At 34.5% G+C, this 18,328-nt stretch overlaps 1 protein-coding gene across 1 annotated transcript; it reads left to right on the plus strand.

Moving 5' to 3' along the window:
* Positions 1 to 747: 747 nt before the first annotated feature.
* Positions 748 to 17,670, plus strand: LOC111716253 (mediator of RNA polymerase II transcription subunit 13-like; the record flags this gene model as incomplete). Its single annotated transcript, XM_023491690.1, has 20 exons — positions 748 to 1,184; positions 1,920 to 2,168; positions 2,474 to 2,540; positions 3,780 to 3,922; positions 5,112 to 5,219; positions 5,713 to 5,871; positions 6,377 to 6,503; positions 6,856 to 6,987; positions 7,356 to 7,496; positions 8,195 to 8,301; positions 9,470 to 9,533; positions 10,169 to 10,300; positions 11,344 to 11,442; positions 11,971 to 12,080; positions 12,367 to 12,502; positions 12,848 to 13,030; positions 13,261 to 13,467; positions 14,284 to 14,549; positions 15,239 to 15,511; positions 15,815 to 17,670. Coding segments are annotated over 20 exons (3,273 nt in total), but the record flags the coding sequence as incomplete, so codon positions are not given.
* Positions 17,671 to 18,328: the final 658 nt, after the last annotated feature.

The following is an 18,328-nucleotide window of genomic DNA, read 5'->3' on the forward strand; positions in this document are numbered from 1 at the left end:
CCCCCGGGAAAAACTTCCCAGTAGATGTCCTATTTTTACTTCTCCAATCCAACCCCCCTGCCCCGCCCCGCATCCCCTGGGAAATTATCTACGGTGTTGAAATGAATAATAGTTTTTTATGTTGTTTGTTTGAATATCAGAGTCTTAATTGTTTTTTTTTCTACTCTCTTGAAAATTTGATTTTAATAACAAGCCTTTATGGGTTTTATGTTATTCGACAATTTTTTCTTTAAAAACTTTTATGTTTATTTATTACTTAGGTGGGTATAAACAGTTTCGTAGAAGGGGGTGGATTTATATATTTTGGATATAAGATAAAATAAAATCTAGTTTCCCAGCTTCGAGTTTCGAGTTTCAGTAGAGAAGTTTGAAAACGAAATTGATATTCAATATTTGTCCTACAGTTCATTGTGTTGAAACCAGAGTTATTTAGGGCTTTCAAACTTTTTATTATATATTCTTGAAGTATCTTCCTAAATATATATTTAAAACCTAAAATATTATATTTACCAGAATTATTTCCCAATATACCCGCTTCAAAATTAAAATCCCCCATACACCAGATTTAATTAATAACAAGAAGTAATTGAACCGAGTAGACAACTTGGTCTCGTTTTTTAAAAAATCTGTCCCATAACTTTGTGTTGTTTAAGCCCTAAAAGTATTTTTTACTTCCAATTTTGTTGTTCTTAAATATTGATATTTTGAAGTTTTCTATACCTATGCAAAATTTATTTTAAATTTTAGGATTTCTGCTCTAGCAACGGTAGTTACCCTCAGCCCTCCTCGGGGGCCTCTGGACCCCCCAGACCAGGCCTCAGTCCAATTTCCCCCGCCGCTAGCCTTGAATGTCCCAAATCCAACGCCGGGCCGGGCAGCGTGGGCCCGCCGAGTGTTGGACCCCGGTCCGTGGGCCCGCCGTCCTTAGCTTCGCCCGCAGTGAAAAATGCGGCAACACCTTTAAGTACTGTGACCCAGACGGCCAACAGCCTGACGGTCAACCTTGTGCTAAGTGATTCGTTACTCAACCTGTACCGTGATATAAACTACAACTCCTGTACAATGTGCGTGTGCTGCACAAATGATGGAAATATCCGTGGGGGAGAAAGTTTACTCTATCTCCCGGATATAAATAGTGATGAAGATTATGATTGTAAATGTGGATACTCAGCAGTAATAAACAGGTCAGTTGACCCCCCTAACCCCCCCCCCAGGGTTTATTTTAAAAAAAAATCCTCCTCCCCTCTCTTTGAAAAGATTTTCTAGTTAGGGCGCACCAACATTTTCAAGGATGGTCTTCGCTATATTTGGGAGAATTTTATGATTTTAGGAGCCTTGATAATTCTAAAAATTATAAACCCCTGCCTCTCATCCCCACCCCTCCCCAAATATAAATTTATATATATATTATATATATAGAATTCATATGATAATAAATTATTCAAGACATGTTCCTGGTAACTTACGTTTCTAAATTAAAATACATGACTGGTGAAATTAATTCGACTTTCACAATATTTGTGAGAAACCTTTACCCAACCTCACCGCTCCCCCTCCCCCCCCTGTATTTTATTAGTAAAACATTTGTTTATAATGATGATCGAAAAATATCCCTCTTACAATTTTGACAATTTTTTTTACATTGAAATTGTTTTATGAACGGTGTCAGTTAATTTTTGTCCATTCATCTGGATTTCCCCTTTCTATCGCGTAGTACCTTTGTTACTGTTCTTAATGAATGAGCCGGTCGGTTTAAGTCAATGTCCTGTCAAAGAAGGGAATTTCTGTTTCAAAATAGTTTCCTTAAAACCTTTATCTGATCAATATTGTGGAAGATTCGTAGTCTCCACTAAACACGTCAGAGTCCCTTTAAGAATGAAAATTGTGATTTTCTGAATTTAATTTCTTTATTTTGTTAGGAAGCTAAGTTATCTTTGTGGTATGTTTCTGGAAGATGAGCGAGAGGTGACAGGTATCCAGGAAGATGTTTATTTCAAAAAGAAACCATCTCTTCTCCTCCTAGACCCTAAATCCCAGGAGCAGGGGGAGCAGTCCTTCAACGAGCGGAGCGAGATCGTTGATGATACTCCTCAGTTTCTCGTGGATCTTGTTCAAAAACAAGTCTCACTCTTTCCCAGTGATGAAAATACTCTCGTCAGATTCTCAAGGAACTCCAGATCAAACTAAATTATTTTATATTTTGTCATATTTATATAATATTTTTGTAATCATCACCCTCTAATCAACTGCAAACAAGAGTTTTCCCCATTATGTAAGGAATTTTTTTTGCATCTTAACTTTTTTTTGACTTGAAGTTGTTATGTGACTAGTAAACTCTGATTTGATTTGATTTGACATGCGAGTCTATTTAAATATCAAGATTTTACGCGAGAATGAAAAAATTTTCTTGAAATTTTCCCATTTTTCGGATTTCTGCTAAAATACTTATTTGACCTGGTGTCCTGTTATCTAGGCAATTCCATCGAACCATGAGAAATCAAGCTCAAATATCTGTGGTGGAAGCTTTAGATGGTGCAGAGGTATTAAACTAATTTAGAAACTCAGCTTTGCCTGGAAACTATTAAAGTTCTATTTGAAATTGCATTTTGCAGTTACAACACATATTATTGAGTTCGCATGCAAAAAATGAGCGTCTTACGACAATGCTAAGTTTTGTTTAAACACTGTTTAAATTTCCCGAACTTATGCCCCCTCCCCTTTCGAAATAAAAGTCGATCCACTCAACTTAGAATTTTAAAACCAAGCTAAGAACATTCCACGGGGTCTCCCGAGTTCCCCAATAAAAATTTTAGGCAAATTGGTCCAGGGGTTCCTGTGTTATGATTGGACAAACTAGCAGACAAACAGAGATTACAACTCTATATATAGAAATCTTGCTGATATGCTCAAGAGAATTGCTATTGAACTTTATTTTTCTGTCTTCTTAAGTCATTGTTAAAACGTTTTGTTTAATTGTAAAAATTTAATATTTCAGTTTTTTCATGCCTAAAGGGAGGGCTTTGGGTATGTAGGAAAAGTCAGAAAATTTCAACAGCCTCAGACCAATACTATTTGAGTTATGTAAAAAAACTACAGGGGGGTCAAATTGACCCCCCCCCCCAGCAGGAATAGGGTTAAGGCCTACAATACGATTTACTCTTATTTCTTCATGTTTTTTATCACAAAATAAAAAAATTCTTATTCTCAATATTATGATTTTTTGTTAAGTAAAAACTATTCCTATTTCTTCTAGATCGAATTAATGTAAAAGCTAATTCCGCGCCAGTTCATTTTCGAAAAATCAATCTTAATTATTTTGACTGACTTGTTAGTTTTTAAGTTCATTATTAAATTAAAATTTCTCTTATCCACATTTAAAATTTAAGATGTTGTAGCAGAAATAATTTGAATCAATAAGAAAGTAAAGAATGCTCGAGAATTATGAGGAAAATCCGGGTACATGAAAACCGGAATCCAGGTACCCGTCAGTCTCCTGCAAACACGAGAACCTGTACTCCTGGAAATTAATATCTTCTAAACAATAAAACAAGACATTCATAAATATGTTGTCTACAGCCGGCCAAACGGCTGGACCGAATGGGCTGAAATTCTTTGTGGACACTCATGGGTAACCGGGGTTGTTAAAGTCTAAAAAAATCGATTTATTACTTTTTTCAAAATTTTTAAATTTAAAATTTTTAAAAAAAATTCTCTGGGTTACGCCGGACCCTTCCGCTAGTACAAACCATTAAGTTCTCTCTAAAGTGTTATTCTTTTAGGTGATCTGGTCTGCTATAGAGGCTGTGCGAGCAGGGTCAGCGTGTGAGAGCCGAGAACTAGATACAGCAAGTAAGGCCGGCTGTCTACACAAGTGGGCCATTATGCCAACTCTAGGCCCGCCCTCGAGCGAGGATATTGTCAGGTTTGTTAAGAATCTTTTATATATAGTAGGCTTTTAGGGCGCTCCTCCGTTGTGCTCTGAAAGTCGGCTATTTAAAATCATTTTCAAAATTTGGCGGACTTTTTTCTTCGAATTGGCGCCTTTTCAACAAAAAATCTACCTTTTCCAGGTTTTTTTTCCAATTTTTATGCTCCATAAACCTTCCTTGGGGTCATGTGAGCTCACACACAAAATTTGGGGCCGATTGGTTCTGCCGGTTTGACTTTTATCAACAACAAACAAACAAACAGAAAGTTACTGAGTTGGGTTTAACTATTACTTTGAGAGTTAAAGCTTTCAATAGAACAATACAGGTGTAATAAGTTCAAAACCGGGATTTCGGCCAAACTGGACACTGGGCTAGTCAGGCTTTGAGATATTTCGCAGTTCTGATTAATATAATAATTTTCTTAAATAAAGTAACAAAACAGTTTATGAACAATATAATTATGAAGTCAAAAACGCAAAATAATAAAAATAAAACGTTAAACGTGATTTTTATCATTCATTCTTTAATTAATTGTTATTGTTCATGCAATTAAATTAAATTTAGAACTGAGGGAAATCTACATTCTCCGTTTTTATAAATATAATGTAGATTCTTCTAACTATTACTGCTAAGAGGGTGAGAGTATTAATGCCGGAGTTAAATACTAGTTTACATATTTACTGTTTAGAGTTATGAGAGTATTAATGTCTGAGTTAAATACTAGTTACATATTAACTGTTCAGAGTTAAGGGAGTATTTTGCCTGAGTTTAACACTAGTTTACATATTAACTGTTAAGATTTAAGAGTATTTTGCCCGAGTTTAACACGAGTCTACATATTAACTGTTCAGAGTTAAGGGAGTATTATGCCTGAGTTTAACACTAGTTTACATATTAACTGTTAAGATTTAAGAGTATTTTGCCCGAGTTTAACACGAGTCTACATATTAACTGTTTCGAGTTAAGAGAGTATTATGCCTGAGTTTAACACTAGTTTACATATTTACTGTTTAGAGTTATGAGAGTATTAATGCCGGAGTTAAATACTTGTTTACATATTTACTGTTTAGAGTTATGAGAGTATTAATGTCTGAGTTAAATACTTGTTTACATATTTACTGTTTAGAGTTATGAGAGTATTGATGCCGGAGTTAAATACTTGTTTACATATTTACTGTTAAGAGTTATGAGAGTATTGATGCCGGAGTTAAATACTAGTTTACATAAACGGAAAGGGAGTGATACCCAACTCACTGTGGAGGGTCCACTTACCTGGAGGCAGTTTCATAGGTAATTTTTTTTATAAAATTGGTTTGGAAAGGGAAAAAATTATTTAAAAAAAATATTATGTCTTTGCATAAAATATCAATAGATCATCATTTTCTGACTTATTTTTCTAATTTTTGCTTGTCATGTGAAATAATCTAAAGGAATGTTAGGATAAGTTTGATAAAGGGTAGAAGTTGTTTTTTATATGAATGAAATACATCTGAAAATTGATTTTCGGTTTTCCTCAGTGGAAGTTGAATAAATGTTTTTCCTCTATAAAAAATCAAATCAATTTGAATTTTAAAATAATTCATTTTTTTACAATCAACCGCAATTTCTTTGAAAAATTTATGTACGTAAAGGTTTCTGTTGATTTAAATAAAAATATTATAAAAATGGGGGGGGGGGGGAAATTAATAATAAAAATCTTAGATATTATATCTTCTATCTTTACCTTGTCCTTTTTTTAAAAAAAATTGATGTTTAAAATTATAATAATGCTCGATGTATTCAGAATGGCTGGAGTTACAACTAAAGGGAATACTGACGATGGTTGTGAGCCGCTGCCAATACCAACTCTCATGGTTGGGTTCGAATCTGAGTGGGTGAGCGTATCTCCTCTCTCCCTTTATCACTGGGATAGTCTATCCCTGGAACCTTGGGGTCCACAGAGGTAGGAAAACTAATGAATTTTAGCCAGATCCCTTAACTACCTACTGTCGATTCAACTACTTATCTGTAGTGAGGATGCTAAGTTTTTATCTATAGGACATGAACAAATCTTGATGAATCAGTGATTCAAGAACGTGGCTGAACCTTCTCCTAAAGTTCTAGCTCAAATTTATAAATCCGGTTTCCTGTTAATGAAATCCATATTTTCAACGCTATTTTTGTAATTTTACTCAAGTCTATTTGAAAATCTTATTCTTTCAGGAGTTTTATCGCTGGGCAGGGGAATATTTAAGTAACGTTAACTGTATTTTCAGACAAAAAATGTCTTAGCAACCGCTAGTGAATCTTTTTGATATTTTAAACCTAATAACATTTGATTAAGAGAGAGATTTATACTATCAATAATAAGGTCTACGACATGTGGTTGCACAGATCTAGGGGTATTAGAAATTTAGATCTGTGGCTAATTTTCTTTTTTTTTTGAAAATGAAAACGATCATGTTCAGGGATGTTGCGTATATCGTGGTTGCTCCTGACAATGAATATATTCTCTCCAACGTGAAAACATTCTTTAAAAACCTTAGTAACACCTACTCTATACTCAAACTGGGAAAACATGTACCTGTTACCAAGGTAAGGATAGTCAAGTTCATTTTATGATGTGATATAGTGCAATGCTCCGTCTCGTTGATTGATTGAATGAATAATTGGTTAAATGGCCATTAAAATTGAGTGGTTTGAGAGATTGATTAATTTGTCTATTGATTGACTGATCAAATTAATTTGCTTACTGATAATCAATGGAATTTTTTGGGCGATAATTTGATTTGATTGACCCATTTATTGATTGATTGGATTATTTATTAGCTGATTGATTGATAATTGGTTGATTTTTCATTGATTTTTAATCTATATTTGATTGATTATTTGATGTTTAATGAATATCACAGTGCTGATTGATTGATTGATATATCTATCTGTATAGTCTATCCGTGATGGTATCCTGCGTGTTGGATCTAAGCAGGCCTCTAGACTTGAATCTGAAGTTGATGTCGAGGATTGGTTTCATTGTATCGGAGACTCACAGAACGCAGATATACTCAGACTGTACTCTAAGGTTAGATTTACGCTCTTTAAACATTATTTTTTCCCGATCATAAAAATCTGGTGTAATTCTTGAAATTACTAGATATTTTATGGACAAAAAAATAGTATTTTCCTAGTTCATCCGTGTCCGAATTTAATAAATTTAAACCGCGTCTCAAATCCCCCAAAAACCGGTTTCAATAGAGCGCCGGCTTAAATCTTTAAAAAAAATAATACAATTTTAAATGGAACCAACCATATTTGAGTTGCGGCTTAAATTTAAGCCGCGGCTCAAATTCTTTACATTCGGCCTCAGAAATGTTTTTATAATGGGGGATTAGAATGAACTTTTATGATGTTTTCATTTTAATTAGTAAAATAATATTCTGTTGTATGTAGGTGTGCCGACACTACCTTGTTCCCTACCTGTCCTCTCTATCCCACGACTCCTCCCTGCTCAGGGGCCCCGCCCCTGCCACCATAGAGGTCAATGAAGAGGGGCAAGAGATACTTAAAGAGAATACTCAGGAGCTCATCGAGGTAAACAAATCCGAGGGAGAAAAATAAGTAAATAAAAAAATAAGTAAATGAGTAAATGAGTAAGTGAGCAAGTGAGCAAGTGAGCAAGTGAGCAAGTGAGCAAGTGAGCAAGTGAGCAAGTGAGCAAGTGAGCAAGTGAGCAAGTGAGCAAGTGAGCATAAATGAGTAAATGAGTAAAAAAAAAATTAAAAAATAGAAAAATATGAAAAGATGGCTTGGAGAGAGATTTCAAATACGCATATACTTAAAATCTCTTAAAAGGACCAGAGTAAACTAAGAATAACAGAAAAAAAAGTATATTTGCTGAGATCGAAAGTTCTGTATTTTTAATTCCTTCAGAAAGCACTAATCCAATTTTATTCTGTTTGACAGATTAAGTTAATGAATTGAATTGATCTAGTTCAGGTGGTTTTCAATAGTGTCGTTTAAAGTAAATTAGTAAACAGAAAGCTGTTAAATGATTGTCTTCTCTCATTTGTATCTGAAAAAATGTCAAAGAAATTTTTGTGATTTTTGGTTATTCACTGTTCAGAGCACATTTTAGAAAATATCTTTTAAAAAATATAAACATATTTCATGGCAATGATTTTATAATAAAAAAGGGGACATTTTAGACATTGTGAAAAACGGGAAAAAAGTCCAAACATTCCATTTTGCATTGGTTTCAGTAATACGACACTAAACTAACCTTATTTTAGGATGAAAGTATAGAACCGCCGGCAATAGTGATATATATGGTGGATCCTATTAGTTATGTTAACGATAATACTGAACTAGTCCGACTCTCCACTCTAGCCCTTCTCAGGTAAACTAGTTGACAAGGAAATAACTTGATAAGTATGTTTTCGTGCGATTGTTAAACATTTTGAACATCAAAATTATTTTAGTTAGAAATAAGCCAGTGCTTAGGATCTGAATCCTTGGATCCGAAAGATTTTGGCTTCCTGGATCTGGATCCGCAAAAATATGAGGATCCACGGATCCGGATGCAAGGGGCAAAACATCAACCGTAAACTGCAAAAAAATAATACTTACTATCAAAACTCAAATCTGAACTATTCAACAAAGAGAGATTATAAAAATTTCCTCAGAAGATTTCTGAATAGTTCATTAAGATTTAGCATAAGAATAAGCGAATAAGATTGACAATACTTGAAAATTTCTGCTTTGTTAAAAAAGTTCAGTAAATTTTAAAGAAATAGCCCGGATCCGGATCCATTTTTTTCCAGTGCAGATCAAGTATCCGGATCCGGATCCGCATCAAAATTAAATGGATCCTAAGCACTGAAATAAGCTTAAAGGTTTCCAACATTTTTTAATATAAAGTTTTTCACCTGCCTTTTTGAAATAGAATTTACCATCCAAGTCAGAAGAGAAGTAAGGTTTTTTTTCAGTAGAAATGTCTTAACCTACACAGTATACATTACAATCACCATATCCCTAAATACGAGAATTTTGTGTTTTAAGGAAAAACTAAGAATTATTAGAATTGTTCAGTTATTTTGTCAAATTTCAGATTTTAGAAAAATCATTAATTGCATTATTCTAATGGTTTGCATCTCTTTCTGGTTTATTTGTTCCGGATTAAAATGAATTGCGATTACTAGAAACGGTTTTTAGGATTCAACTAAAAATTGTTTAAGGCAATAGCCATTGCCCGTGACATTTTTTTTATATCCAAAATATTTGGCAAGGGGTTGGGTGGAGGAGTTTAAAATGTTGATTAAGAATGGCCGGGAGTCTCTTAAATCTGAAGTGTCAACACCGTCACTGATAAATTATTTAAAAATGATGTTAGGGGAAAAAAATCTAATCTAATCTAATAATTTATTTTTCCCTTGAAAATATGACAGGTTGTGCATAAAAATTACATATTGATATGATTTCTATTAATTATCAACGGAAGGAGAGCAGCCAAAGCAGAGCTGTTTTCAGGTTGGTCTCCTAATAATAATAATTTGTTATAATCTTAGATGCTTTAACAACATGGTGCCAAACATTAACTCTGAATCTATCCGACAATCTTTGTACCTGCAGGTTGGTCAATTAATCTCAAAATTTTAATTAATTTAATTTTTAATTTTTTTTATTTTTCTACCTAAGTACTAAGTAGACATTTTCTTTATTATCATTAAGTTTCCAAATTTGTATGCTTTTCGGGTTATTCTTAAACTTACGAAAGACAAGATAGGAGGGGAAACATTTCATACCGCCAATAGGACAGGATAGGACTTTATAAAGATTAGGTTCTTGCAACTGAAAGGGAAGGTAAGCATAATTTAAAGTCAGCCCCCGTGTAAAGATTGCAATTTCCGATTTGTCAATGGTACCCTTAAAAGCGTTGTATGATGAAGTATTAATTAGATAATAGATATCCATGTTTTAGTATCTGTTTGTCTTCATTACCGGTTTCGCTGCATAGTGGATATTTTAGAAACATGTTATATCAGATAAAGGTTTCAAGGCTACCGTTGTAAATCGGACATTATTGCCATCTTTAAATGGAGGGAAACTTGAAATTACGCTTACAGTCCCTTTAAGCAGTATTTATGTTTTTNGGGGGGGGGAGTATCAGAGCCTCAAACAAACCAAATAAAAATTGTTTAAATTAAAAACCTACTTAATTATTGAAACATCAGAATTCTTTTTCAATATTTTTTGTTTGTTTTCAGACAATATCATTAGACTCAATATTTTCTCTTGGGAACGAGTTGAAACGAACTCCAATGGATTCTAATCCTCTTAAATCCTCACCAAGATCCTCGCACATCCTCCGAGGACTGGCCTTCTCAGTTTATGCTCAAGTAAGTATAAATAAGAAAACAAAAAGGCCAAAAAGAAGAATGTCGATAATCAACCAAAGCTTTAAAACTGGCTTAAATGCTTGGTATTCTTAAATTTTGTTTTTAATAGTCCCCCCCCCCCCTCCACCCCCAGGTTAATAGTCCTCACAATGGACGTACATTTTAGTGTCCATTTATTATTTATGCTTCAATACATTTTTGCATTATTTATGCGGACTAATTGATATTCAATTATTAAAAATACATCAATTAGGTATATTGTGTTTATATTCATTAAAAAACACGCAATGAATCCCAGAAAAAAAGAGGTTTTAAAAGCTTCTCCTTTCTAATCTTTTTTTTTATCATGAAACTGGTATGGGATTGGAAACCCAGTTTTACCTGGAGAAAAAATCGTCTCTAAAAATCTACCTATCTAACTAAGAATTTTTTTAAAACTGCCAAGAAAATTTCCGTGGTTCTTTGAGCTCTCGTATCAAAATTTGAGGAAAATCGGTCAAGGGGTTATTAAGTTATGATCGGATATCCAAACAGACAGACAAACGGTCATAACTATTTAAAGATGGATTAATATGTCTATATTCACTATTCTCTTCTATTCACTTCTCTGGTTTCAACTAAAGCAATGTGTACTGAGCTGAAAACTTCAGAATGGTGGACATCGAGATCAATTCTTTATCCTCTTTTTGCTAATTAATTTCTAAAGATTAGAGATGTGTTCTTTAACTTGTGAAATACCGGTTTTTAATTTTCCCGCATTTGTGGTTTCATAAATTGGACTAATGAATGATCGATTAAACGAAAATAAGTTTTGGATTAATGTTCAACAAGACTAACGTTCATAAGGACCATAGTCTTCAAATTTGATGAAATATGTATTTTTACAAGTTTCCACAGTGAATATTGAGATTAAGCGATCAGGATTTAAAGGGTATCCAATTCTAAAGTTTTCAGCTCCAATGAATCTTCTTAAACCTTAACATTTTGATTTATTATCGGTAGCAATGTAAAAAATATTTTTTTCACAAATATTTTCTTTTTAGTCGCACCGGTCTCTCTCCTATCATCGGAATGCGAAGACGTTAACAAGTTTCGGACCTGCTTCCAACTCTCAGAGATTCCTTAAAGGAATGGACTTGAAGGTAATTATTAGTTCATCATCAATTCAAATTTTTAAAAAATTGAGATCAAGTGCCAATTTCTATGATTTAATGCTAAAATCTTTATATTTCTAGGATATAATTCTGAAATTTTTAATATTTCTGGGCTACAATGCTGAAATCTTTATATTTTCTAGGATACAATGTTGAAATCTTTATATTATTTTCTAGGATACAATGTTGAAATCTTAATATTTTCTAGGATACAATGTTGAAATCTTTATATTTTCTAGGATACAATGCTGAAATCTTTATATTTTCTAGGATACAATGTTGAAATCTTTATATTTTACTAGGATACAATGTTGAAATCTTAATATTTTCTAGGATACAATTTTGAAATCTTTATATTTTCTAGGATACAATTTTGAAATCTTAATATTTTCTAGGATACAATGTTGAAATCTTAATATTTTCTAGGATACAATTTTGAAATCATATTTTCTAGGATACAATTTTGAAATCTTAATATTTTCTAGGATACAATGTTGAAATCTTTATATTTTCTAGGATACAATGTTGAAATCTTTATATGCCCCGCCTTATGTGCTGGCCCCGCCTCCTTTAAAGAACAAGAAAACAAGTGATGGTGATAGCTTTGGGTCAACTACAGAGAGAAGGTGAAAATTAAATAATAAAAGATTGACACTATCTTGACCTAGTCCTGTTTCTTTATTGTTCCTCAAATATTCTGAAATTCTACTTTTTTTCTGGAATCATTAACTGTTACAAAAGTGAAGAAAAAATTGTTTTGTTTTTTTTTCACTATTGAAGCAAAGTAAAGTTCTCTCTACCTACAATCTTTTTATATATTTTCTGCATTGAAAGTATAACAATTTATTTTAAAAGCTTTTTTTACCATTTTCTTTAAAAATTCATGGAGTTTATTTTGAATGTATAATCTAGTACGGTCCTGTTCGTCCAGTACTGTTTGTCGGATGACCAGAAGTACCTGCTGGCTAGTCTGTCGGACGATAGAGGAGAACTTGTCCGGACAACGGTTATTAATATTGATATACCTAATCGGACAAGACGGAAAAGGGTAAGATAACTGCAGTTAATGCTATGTTTTTTATTTAGAAATGCACTTATGTACATGAACCATTTTTACTTGTCTGATTACAAGCTGACTTTCCCAACATTACGAAAAATGGTTAAAAAGTATTTTAAAAGTAATGAGGGCAAAATGAAATATAAAAAAAGCTTGAAATCTTTTGGAAAAAGGGTGAAACTCCGTTCCAAACTTAATAAAGCTGAGACAGACAGTTCTTTCATTATTTAGGATTGCCCCGTAAAATTACCCCCTTACCCATTTTTTTTCACATCAAGGGGAAAATATATTTTGATGGGGTCTTATTATTTAAGAAAGTAATATATTTATGTTAAGGCGAGTGCCCGGCGTGTTGGTCTATCTCGACTCTGGGATTGGATCCTCTCTGTAGTCTCGTTGAGCCTGGTCCCCTGGAGGCTGGTTATAGGGAGGCTGGGGAGGATAGGACACGGAGAGCTTAGAGGCTGGTCCGTCATGCTCTCAAGGAAATCCCTGAAAAAGGCTGTGAAAATGTTAAAGGTGAATTGATTTTTACGATTATTTAAATTTAAGAATTCTGTAACCGTCAAAGTTTACTCGTTTTAATAAGTATTTAGAACAAGTATTTCAGCAAGGGTTATAAATTGGTCGAGGGAACCCGTGGTAAAGTAAAATCTTCCCGGAAAAGTAGTTGTACTCAATTTTATCGCCTTTTGAGATGAAAATGCGCGATTTTTGCAATGGGGTAGTTTATATATAATATTATCCAGGATGAATGTCCGTGGAAGAGCGATGTACCCTCCCTTCTCTCCGTGTGCCTTGTATCCCTTGAACCTGACGGTGTACTCCGGGTGATGGCGGACCAGTTTACCCCAGATGAAAGGTTTGGTTCCAGTGCTGCCCAGTGTACTCTGTCTACTCCTCGGGATGCAACCGCTACTCATATACTAGTCTTCCCTACTTCAGCTACTGCTCAGGTATCATATAAATAACTTAGTAAAGGGTATATGCTCCCCCCTCTCTTCATACATATGTGTTTCCCCAGTTTGTAAGGAATGTTGTTCAAAATATATAAATGACTGGTTTATATGTATATGTACTATGGAGTATTATTAGTATTATTTAAGTCAAATAATGCTCGGTCGCTATTTATTTTTTGAGAAGAGTTTCTTTGACGTATCAATGTTGAGCTGAAGTTCCAAATTCCAACAGAAAACTGTTAATTTCCGTGAACACGCTTAAAATGGGTACGAATTTGAGACCAAACATATACTTTGGCGTGCTTGCGGCGCCCCTGCATCTTTTAATAATGGGTATTAGCATTTATTAATGTACTAGATTATCCTGAATTCGTTGTAATTTTGTGTGAAAAAAGCTATAAAGTAAATATTTGTTTGCTTTTCAAAATATTTTGCTTTTCAAAGACGACATCTAAATATTTTGCGGCTTTACAGGGTCCATTCAAGGATAACTTTATGAACGTAAAAAGTAATTATTAATTTAAATTATTATAAATCAATTCAAGTCACAATAGATACAATTATTGTAAATGAAAAGATTTTCAGAATTTATTTATTATATTCTCACCTTGAAACACAAGACATAAGCATTTTAAGGGGAGTATTGTGACAAAAACCAATCATTCTCCCTGACCCTTTAAAATACACCACCGTTTGGCCCCGCCCCCCCTCTCTACAAAGATTATTTTTCATTGGAATGACTTTTTGGCGCTCTTGTGATTTAACATAAGTTAATCGCGTTCTTAATCAAAATTGTATGCAATTTATTTTCAGTCGTCCCAGGCTGCGTTTAACGAGCACCACGAGGCCCCTGAGAACGATGACCTCGGGTTTGGTCTGGACATGACCGACATCGACGAGATGAACCCGAGTGGAAACGATGACGGACTCGGTCTGGGAGACCTAAACGATATTTTTAACGATGAACCGTTCACTAGCGGGGGCGGAAATTCCCCCGGGGATCCGAGGGAGGGGGAGGGAACCTCGTGTTCTGGAAATACAGGAACTCATACTCTTCCAGGCCAGGATCCAGCCTTCAGGTATACTTCAGCATACTTCTGGGGGGAGATGTAAATCCCTATATCTTTGTTCCCCGATATCGAAGACTTTTGATACTTCAATTATGGATTCTGTTCGGTTAATTAGCTCTTCGTTTGAAATATCAACGGTTACATCATCAGGTTGCAAAGATATAGGGCTTAAATTTTTTTTCATATTTTAAAAAAGTTCAGTTCCTTTAGTTTACCATTTAATGATTAGGAAAGTTAAAATAATATCTCATAGATCCCGAGATTAATATTGCAAAAGCTCTGATTTCATGAATAAACTTCATACATTTTTCCACGGGAGGGGGGGCATTCTATGTACTTATGTATACGAGGTAAAATCATGACGGAAACAAAGAAATCTAAAAGGCTGCAATTAAAGGATTCAATTTCGAAAAGTTGGTAAAGCGTTGTTTTTTTTCTAAAAAATGCAATTTTCGTATTTGAAGAGATGGAGAATGTTGGCATTCCTCAGATAGCTCGAAGATAAATTCTGAGACACACTTGGACTAAAAGATGGAGCTGTAAATGGATTCAGAAGCAATTCTGTGTCTTTATATTCTTTGGAATGTATAATCCTTCCAATCCGGTTAAAATTCTTAGTTTTCCCATCCTCCTATTTATTGGAATTCTAAAGTTTTTATGATGAACATAGCCGTGATTTATTTGTGTGTTCTGTTTAGATATGGGCAGGAGGAGCCTGGAGAACGCCTAGAGATCCTCCAGCAGCCTCTAGCTCTGGGCTACCTAACCTCCACTGCTCCAACCGGAACTATGCCTCGGTGGTTCTGGTCCTCGGCCCCTCACCTGGAGAACGTGTGCCCGGTGTTCCTCAAGTCCTCCCTGCATATCAACATCAGTAATCTAGCACATGGAGGAGATGATGGGTTTACTCCACAGTCTGCCAGCTGTAGGGTTCATTCACTAGATTCTAATTATACTACAGACGTTCTCAGGTAACCGTCAAACTATATATTTTTCAGATAAAAATATTTTTGAAGCTTGGAAGAAACCAAGATTAAATTCCTTTTTTTACTTCTAATTTGGTGATCATTCGGTCGAAACATGGTGGTTGATGGGAGGTTAGTTTTGACGAGAAAGAATTTTTATGCGAATCCAATGTGCTACAACGGTTTTAGCTCTTTTGTAGTTATGTTATGTATTTGATACTTTTGTTTCACATCTTTGGATTGTACAATGTACAATGTACATCCTCTAATAAAATACTATTTTTTCATTAATTTATTATTTTTGTTTAGATATGTTTTGGAGGGATATAATGCTCTATCTTGGCTTTCCATCGATACTCAGACTAGAGATAGACAGTCCTGTCTTCCTATTCATATACAAGCTCTTTTACATCTCTATCATACCCTAGCAGCACTTGTATAGTGGTATACAAGCCCTTTATCTCTACCATACCTAAGCAGCACTTTTATAGTGGCATACAAGCCCTTCATCTTTACCATACCCTAGCAGCACTTTTATAGTGGTATACAAGCCCTTCATCTCTACCATACTCTAGCAGCACTTTTATAGTGGTTTACTAGCCCTTTATCTGTACCATACCCTAGCAACACTTGTATAGTGGTATACAAGCCATTTAATTTTACCGTACCCTAGCAGCACTTGTATAGTGGTATACAAGCCCTTCATCTCTACCATACCCTAGCAGCACTTGTATAGTGGTATACAAGCCCTTCATCTCTACCATACTCTAGCAGCACTTGTATAGTGGTTTACAAGCCCTTTATCTGTACCATACCTTAGCAGCACTTGTACAGTGACAAGCCCGTTATCTCTACCATACCTAAGCAGCACTTTTATAGTGGTATACAAGTCCTTCATCTCTACCATACTCTAGCAGCACTTGTATAGTGGTTTACAAGCCCTTTATCTCTACCATACCCTAGCAGCACTTGTATAGTGGTATACAAGCTCTTTTACATCTCTACCATACCCTAGCAGCACTTGTATAGGAGTATACAAGCCTTTATCTCTACGATACCCTAGAAGCACTTGTACAGGAGTATACAAGCCTTTTATCTCTACCATACCCTAGCAGCATTTGTACAGGAGTATACAAGCCTTTTATTTCTACCATACCCTAGCAGCACTTGCATAGGAGTTTAAAAGCTCTTATTTATCGCTACCGTACTCTAGCAGCACTTGTATTGGAGTATACAAGCTCTTTCTCAACTCGTACCACACTATAATCCCTTCTTCATCTCCTGCAGCCTCTGAAAATATACAATCCCTTTCCCCATCAGACATATTAAACTAACCAAAGAGATTTTTAAAAGAATTTGGAGATTTAGAACTGCCCAAGAATACCGTGAAGATGAGTCCCAGTGTAACAGATATCAAACGACAGCCTCACGAAGAACGACATGGCCTGTGTTCCTAATGAATTATTTTAACATGGGCCGTGCTAGAAGAAGAAGAGAGATATCTGAAAACGGCATTTGTGATATCAGAAATTGACAATCAGATTTTCAGAAGTGCCCTGGATTTTCACTGAGACAATAACTAGGAAAAAAATGAAAGTTTTGACTTTCGAGACATTTGACAAAAGATAATTAAGAAAATAAGGTTAACACAAAATGATGGTGAAACTACAAATATGCCAATGTACAATTAACAAATTTAAAGTGATATACAAGTATGCGCAGTTTGTACACATTCTTCCAGCCAAATCTCAGAAATTCCTGGGTAAACGGTTCACTCGCTACTTGACGCATTTGGAGGCGATTTATTATTTATTATATTATTTTATTGTTTGCCACTGTTTCATCTTAAAATAGTTCTCAAATATCGATTCTTTATCATTTGATTATTTTGACAGATTTTCGTCGATTTTCTCGATAATTCCTCGCTGTGCCGAAATGGCGCGAAAAGTTTCCGAAAATGTGATAAAAATCTCAAGAGCAACTCCTAGGACTAGAAATGGCGCTCACGCGCTGTGTTAACGTTTAAAAATACATTGTTTAATATTCCATTAGACCGCTATTCAATACATTCAGGAACCATATATGTATATATATACTACCCCCTGTATACTAATCAATATTATTATATTGAACTATTAACTTTAAATACATCATGGTTAGACATATTAAAAGTTGTATTTATCCTTTTTCAGATTCTGCAAAATTTTAAGAAAATGAAATATTTTCAACGGCATATTGTTATGAAGATGAAAAGAACGTAAAAAGGAAGAAAAGAGAAAAATGGAGAAGAAACTACATTAGATGAAGAAGAAACGTATAAAATATCAATGTAGTTTCAAAATTTGTCGATGGTGATGGACCAAGCCTCTGTGCAATAGTTAATTCTACTTTTTTTTTAAAAAAAAGTTGAAGGACTCTCCCTTGCCCGTGGATTTTCTAAATAAAAAATCTGTCTTACCTATAACACTCCCCGTCGACCCATGAGTGTCCACAAAAAAAATTCAGCCCATTATATCTTGTTTTATTTTATAGAATACTAGCTAAAGGTCCAGGCATTGCCCTTAAAAAAAAAAGATAAAAATTTTGAGAAAAATTCTTTTGTTTTGACCTATAACACTCTCCGCCACCCATGAGTGTCCACAAAAAATTTCAGCCCAATTGGTCCAGCCGTTAAGCCGCCACATTTATATATACCAATGTCGTGTTTTATTATAGATTTCGGTCTCATCAGTGGACTCTTGTCAGTTCTTGAGATTGTTTCTATCGTGCAGATTATAAAGAAAGATAATTCCATTGTATTCACTCTAATTGAGTCTGGGGATG

The sequence above is a fragment of the Eurytemora carolleeae genome, unplaced genomic scaffold (genome assembly GCF_000591075.1).
Source record: "Eurytemora carolleeae unplaced genomic scaffold, Eaff_2.0 scaffold2008, whole genome shotgun sequence".
NCBI lineage: Eukaryota > Metazoa > Arthropoda > Copepoda > Calanoida > Temoridae > Eurytemora > Eurytemora carolleeae.